Here is a 7166-nt window from a genome sequence, read left to right on the forward strand (position 1 = left end):
TCGCTTCTTGGAAGAATTTTCGGCTGACCTTCTCTTCTGTTTTACGCCGTTGTTCCTATTCCTTCCATCTTTCGTGTAACAACGATGTCCCTTTTTCTTCTTCTTCTCTCTTTCTCTCTCTCTTTCATGTAACACTTTTATTTTATCTTCTCTCTTCCTTCCTTCGATTATCCTTTATCTCCCGTTTGTTCTCGCGATGAAAATGTTTTTTCTTTTTTATTTACCATCACTTCCGTAGCGATGAAGATAGGTAGATTAGTGGATGGATAGAAAGAGATAGACAGACAGCGTGTGAGAGAGAGATACAGCATCTGGGCGGAGATGATACTCCTCAAGATACCGTCATCTCATGATCGTCTCAAAATCAAAAGACATATCTGTCACCGTGTATTTGAAGAAACAAAAGATCCTTCTTCACAATTTTTTTTTTAAACCATTTCCTATCTTTCTCTTTCTTCATTATGCATTTTTTTTATGCTTCTTCATTTTTTTTCTCCAAATTTTACATTATACACATGAATGCCAACACACAGACCACCCACACAACACTTCACTTCCCTCTATACATTTCAATAACCTTATCCTGGTCTACATATTCAAATATGTGCGGGGCATCCATCAAAATCCCGATAGTGCCTGCTGTGGTGACTGCAAAGAAAATGTAAAGCTGGAGACGATCAATCACCATGGCAACGTATTTCCAGTCCTCCCGCACCTGGGAATAAAGGTCAAATTAGCATAGCACGGGTCACGGGGGAATGCCTATAACAGAAAAGCTCTATTCACTTATTATTCTGGAAAAAAAATTCTTGCATCTCAGCTTAATGAATATTATGCCTTTAATTGGGTTTATGATTATAGGATCTATTTTCCTTTTGAGCCATTTGCTAATCTTGCTGCATAATACCGTGCAGTAATTTACCATTATCTTTTTACACCATAATGATACAACCTCCTAACGCTGAATAACTACTAAAAGCCGGACCTATTACAAGGAAGTTATTTAGCAGTATCAAAAAAAAGAAAAAAATAATAATAATACAAAAAAATCTACACCTTACCCCCATTTCCCCCACAACAATAACTTAATCAATGATAAATCTAATAATAAATCTAGTATTTCCTAGCGACTCACCTGTATGTACTCGTCTTCATTTCTCAAGTGCTCAGCGATGAACTCGACAGCTTCTGTGGCCTTGTAAGCTTCAGGAGTCATGAAAAGCGAGTCTGAACTCTCAGACTCACGACGAGGCATCTGCAACAGTGGAGACTACGCAATCGTGATCTGGTGTTGACTCAGGGGGAGGCTTGCAATATATTGCTTTGTTTATGCATCTATGCAGGGATGTGTATTGTCTGTTTAGTCTTCTGGCTATATTTCTGTCTATCTATTTATCTGTCTATCTATATGTTTGTCTATCAATCTGTCTATCTATATGTTTGTCTATCAATCTGTCTATCTATTTATCTACGTACCTATCTATCTACTCTCTACTATGTATATATGTATGTATGTATGTATGTATGTATGTATGCATGTACATATGTATGTATGTATCTCCCTGTGTGTCCGTCTGTCTGTCTATCTATTTATCTATTTTCCCATGTATGTATGTATGTATGTATGTATTGATGTATGTATGTATGTATGTATGTATGTATGTATTTATGTATGTATGTATGTATGCACTATCGTATGTACGTATGTATGTATATATCTCTCTATGTGTCTATCTGTCTGTCTATCTTTTTTATCAATTTACCCATCTATGTATTAATTCATGTATTTCAACCCTTTTTTTCGCCTGGGTTAAGCTAAGAAAAAGATGTTAGTGGATGTGAACTAACTACAAATAAACAAACAGATGAGAATCAGCAATTACTTTACTTTCGTATTTTGTAACTAAGCTGGAAGTGAACAAATTACAAAGTACGTGAAATAAAATGTGATGGATATTAATTATCTACAACTGACATGGACAATTAAGACTATTATTTGGTATACGTCAATCAAAATGTGATAAAAATTAATTAGCTACAACTGACATGGACGACCTGCCGTGGATGTGAACGAATTGGGGAAAACGAAAGCAAATTACAATGTGAGAATTTTTAATAATACAATTATTATTATTGTAAGGATTAATTATCATGTACGTTGATCTGTCTATTCTACACATGAAAACCAAAGCTAATTGTCTAGAAATAAAGGTTAAGATATTAACTTATATTAATATATACTGACTGTATTGTAAATGAACTCCTTGGAATAATGTAACTGAAATAAGATAGAAATAAAAATCACAAAAATAATCGTAGTGAATGTAATGAAATAATGAAACAATACAAAGAAACAAATTATACAATATTTTCTACATTGAAAACAAACAAACGGAAAGGAAGTAAAAACTAAAATGAACACAACAAAAACAAACGATATATTTTCAACATAAAAAATAACTTATTGTATAATAAACATTACCAGTGATAATACAGAGAGAAAAAAATCTTAACTAAACGGATTCTGATAGTTTTAACACTGTAAATAAACTCGTGGCATGAAAGTGATATAAAAACAAAGGCAAAATAAAGAACACAGAAAAAAAAACATATTAAGAAACTGAAAATAAAAAATCTCGCCAAAAAAAAAGAAGAGAATAATAATGATAATAATAATAATAATAATAATAATAATAATAATAACAAAAATATCACATTCCAAAAATGATAAAAAGAATCACAAAAAACAAAATAAACTAATAAACAAAATATCACATTCCAAAAATGATAAAAAGAATCACAAAAAACAAAATAAACTAATAAACAAAGCAAAGGACCCAAAAAACGAATGAGATAAACAAACCAAACAAGAAAAACAACACACACACACAGACAAGAAAACCCCACAAAACAAACAAGCAGAATTAAAATCAAACCGACCATAAACCCCCGGACCCACAACTCACCTCTCGATTGATTTTGCAATTGGGATGGTGCAGACTGGACAGTTCCATGTGCTCAATCTTGCTCGTGGATTTGTTAAGTTCCGGAGAGCCAAAGTGGTGGTGGGGAGGAACGCCAGCTGTGAGAGGGAGACCGAGAGGGTTGTTTGTCACTTGGGGATCAACCATGGCAGCTGGAAAAGTGCAGAGAGGAAAATCGTAGCTTTGGGGAGGGTGGACCTTTTTAGAAAGATGCTAATTTTTGGAGGTGTGGGTGTGTGGTGTGTGGGTGTGTTTTGTGTGGTTAGTAGAGGAAGGGGAAGGGTGAGAGGGGGAATGAGAGTGAGAGAGGGAGGAAAGGAGCGTGGGAGAGAGAAAGGGAAGAGGTGAGAGTGGGAATCAGAGAGAGAGAGAGAGAGAGAGAGAGAACGAGAGAGAGAGAGCGAGAGAGAGAGAGAGAGAGAGAGAGAGAGAGAGAGAGAGAGAGAGAGAGAGAGAGAGAGAGAGAGAGAGAGAGAGAGAGAGAGAGGGGGTGGGGGTCTGAGAATAGATGTGCATGTTGGTCGTTTGGGCACATACAAACTAGAAAAAAAAAATACACACAAACGTTACTTTCCTCTCTCTCTCTCTTTCACACACACACATACACACACACACACACACACACACACACACACACACACACACACACACACACACACACACACACACACACACACACACACACACACACACACACACACACACACACACACACACACACACTTGCGCACACCACTATGTTCATGAGTTGGTGTATGTATGCATCAAGTATCAACATTACTATTACTACTACTAATCTACTGTGTTTTGTCGCCGGTTTCCTTTGACTAACTAAGCCAATCAGGGGATCAAAATAATCGCAATTTTCCTCTTCAACTTTCCCCAAAAATACGATCATAAGAAAGACAATTCAGAAAAAAGAATTGTCTTATTCGAAAAAAGTAGAAGAGTCTCACAAGGAAAAACAAATAATTCAATGTAATCATGACAGCAAAGGAAGAGAAAATAGGAGAAAGTATAGTATATTGAATCCACAAGGTAATGATAATCCATTAAGAAAATGACAATATATATATATATCAGTAAAACCCACAAGAAAACCAAAACTTAAACCCCATTACTAGAATAATAAAAATAGATAACAGGCAGTCAAGCAAGCAAGCAAGCATGACAGAACCAGCAAGCAAGACTCACGAGGCATGTCGTTCATCCAATGCAGGCGTGTCTTCCTCGGTCGTTTCATGAACAACATGATGGGCAGGAACTTGAGGAACACAGCGCGGATCCAGTTGGGCATCCTGTGCGTCCGCGGGCCCCTGGGGAACGAACGCCAAAGGAGTTAGCAGGAGAGGGATGAAGGATGGGCAGATTAATAGGGATATATACAGGGCTGTACAAGAGCTCTGATCGCTGTGTAATTTGGCGCGAGAGAGTTGCAGTGTTAGGATTATGTATCAGTTATACATAGTCTGATATATCGTTAGTTAGTATATCCCTGTGAAAGGACATGGCAAGGTGTGACGTGTATCGACTTATATCATCATTATCATTACGTGTTAATTACATTTCTTGCTCTGTTGAATTTTTGATTAATTAGATGTTAACACTTCATTTTTTTTTCTTTTTCTCCTACAATGGTTTAATTCACTTGATCTTCTTGTACTTGTTATATTCTCTTCCTCCTTCCCCCCTCATCCTTGCTCATCATTACTTCATTTCCATATTCTTCTCTTCTTCATCTCCCCTCCTCTTCATTCTCCTAAACCTCCCACCCAATCTTCCCCCCTCTTCAATCTCTTCCATTCGGGCCTCTTCCCCCTTTCCCAATCCTCGTTTTTAATACCAGCCCATTCTTCTCTCTTCTTCTTCTCCTTCTCCTCCTTCTCACCTCTTAATCCCCCTTCTCTACCTCCTGTTTGTTCTTCTTTCCATTTTTCTTCTCTACCTTTCCCAATATCTCCCTTTAATCCCATCCAATCGGCCCTTCCTCCCCTTATCCATCTCTTTCCTTTACCATCTTTCTACGCCATTTATTATCTCCTCTTATTCTTTCATCCCCTTCTTCCTCTTACCCCCCCCCCCCTCAACCCTTTCTACGCCCCACCTCAACCTACACCCCCCCATCCCACCGCACCCCCCCCCCCCATCACCCAGACTTAATAGAACCCTTATATTTCCACTCCTCCCCACCCCCCTATTCCGTTCCTACCCCCATCTACCCTGACATCTCCCCCCCCCCCCCCGACCACTCATAACTCCCAACCTCCCTAAAGTTCCATTTGATGACGGCGGTGACGAGGACGGACGCCGTGTTTATGAAGAGGGTGAACAGGAGAACCTCAGCCAACTTTACCTCAATCTCGCCATCCCCCCAACCCTCCTCAACCTCCTCCCCCACCATCCCCATTCCATCTCAACCTCCCCCCAAACTCTACCCCATTCTACCTCGACTTTCCCCACCACTCTACCTCTACCCACACCACTCTACCCCCATTCTATCTTAAGCCACACAGCACTCTACCCCATTCTACCCTCATTCTACCTCAACCTCCCCCCCACCCTGACATCACCCCCCCCTAACCCACACACCCCCCACACCCTTTTTAACCCCCTCAAACCTACCTAAAGTTCCAGTTGATGATGACGACGGTGACGAGGATAGACACCGTGTTCATGACGAAGGTGAACAGGAGGTACTTGGCGATCAACGGCAGCACCAGGGAGGTCGGGGGCAGGATTTTCGACACCAGCAACAGGAACACAACCAGTGACAGCAGAATGGAGATACCGAGTGTCACCTGAGGGCGTTTGGGGAGAAGGGTTAGTGATTTTCAGTTGTTATTTTTTTTTTTTTTTGTATTTTTTTTTTATGAGTTTGGGGGGGGGAGTGATTGTGATTTTTTTTGTGAGGGTTTTATGAGTTTTATGGGGGGGGGGGGCGAGGAGAGGGTTGGTGATTATGAGTTGTTTTCTTTATTTCTTTATATGATTTTTTTTAATGAATTGCAGGGGGGGGGGGGGGTAGTAATTGTGAGTTGTTGTTTTTAAATGATCTTAATGAGTTTTTTATGAAATGGGGTGTATTAAATTTTCTTTATGAGGTGGGATGGTTAGTGGTTGTGAGTTATTTTTATGGTCATTTCCTTTTTTTTTTTAATGAGGTGGGGTGGATCTTAGTCATATTATGAGGGAGTCTTTAGAATGGTTAGTGACTGTGAGGATTAATGAGGATGTGAGGGAGTGTCATGAGGATATTTTCATGAGGAGTTTTTGGGAAGATCAGTAGTCATGAGGTTTATTAAGTATAGAGGTTATCTAAGGATGTACTTAGAATAGGTTATTATTCATGAGATTTTATGAGGACTATGAGGCCGTGAGGTAACCCGAATGAGTTTCTGGGTTATAGACCATGAGGGTTCTTTTATGAGGATTATGAAGAGCTGAGGATGGGGTCTAGGCCGCAAGGATTTGAAAATTATAGAGAATATCATTTTTTTAATGTAAGATGGTTTGTGTTGTGGAGTCAAGTGAAAAAAAATATGAGGAAGGTGAAGGTTACAGAAAATGTTTATTAAGGATTATGAGGAAGGTAGGAATGTGGATGAATGTGGAGCTTAGGAAAGGGTTCATGAGGTGGCCTTAAGATTTGTGAAGCTCGATGAGGGTGTAAATTAGATTTTTTTTTTTTAAAGAAGGAGTGTGAGGGAGTTAGATTTATGATGGATTTATGAGGTTTCTCGTTAGGGTTACACCGAGACGTGAAATCTATCATGAAATTATACACATTTTGGCTTTCTTGGAAGTTCTAGTATCATTCTTACAGTCTTTAGTGTTAATCAAAATATCATATTTGTTACAAGGGCTAGTGAACAATGAAATTACAATCCTATCATTATTATTAACATCGGTATTCTAATTTTTATAACTTGTATCATTATCGTTATGATTATATCTAATTGCAATGATAACCACTTGTGCGCATGTACGCTCTCCCACGCACCCCCCCCCCCCCCCCACACACACGCACACATAGACCTTTCTTCCTTAACATATAATTTTATCATTTTCCTATTATCTCTTTTTTCATTAATATTTCAATCCATCTGTTCATTTTCCTATTCCTGTCCTTCTTTAGTCTTCTTCCATCACTTCCTTTCACCCTCCACTTCCTCATCCATCCTT

The 7166-nt window shown here is 38.8% G+C and overlaps 1 protein-coding gene across 3 annotated transcripts in view; it reads right to left on the minus strand.

Moving 5' to 3' along the window:
• Window positions 1-431: 431 nt before the first annotated feature.
• Window positions 432-7166, minus strand: part of LOC125031899 (acetylcholine receptor subunit beta-like 1) — a gene marked incomplete at its 5' end in the record, with an annotated part of 15444 nt that continues 8709 nt past the window's right edge. The window contains 5 exon segments of one of the 3 annotated variants that reach the window (XM_047622898.1): window positions 432-715; window positions 1136-1270; window positions 2967-3082; window positions 4179-4300; window positions 5607-5782. In XM_047622898.1, coding sequence (XP_047478854.1) covers window positions 551-715; window positions 1136-1270; window positions 2967-3082; window positions 4179-4300; window positions 5607-5782 — 714 coding nt within the window. 3 annotated transcript variants of the gene reach the window in all.

The sequence above is a fragment of the Penaeus chinensis genome, chromosome 13 (assembly GCF_019202785.1).
Source record: "Penaeus chinensis breed Huanghai No. 1 chromosome 13, ASM1920278v2, whole genome shotgun sequence".
NCBI classification, from domain to species: domain Eukaryota; kingdom Metazoa; phylum Arthropoda; class Malacostraca; order Decapoda; family Penaeidae; genus Penaeus; species Penaeus chinensis.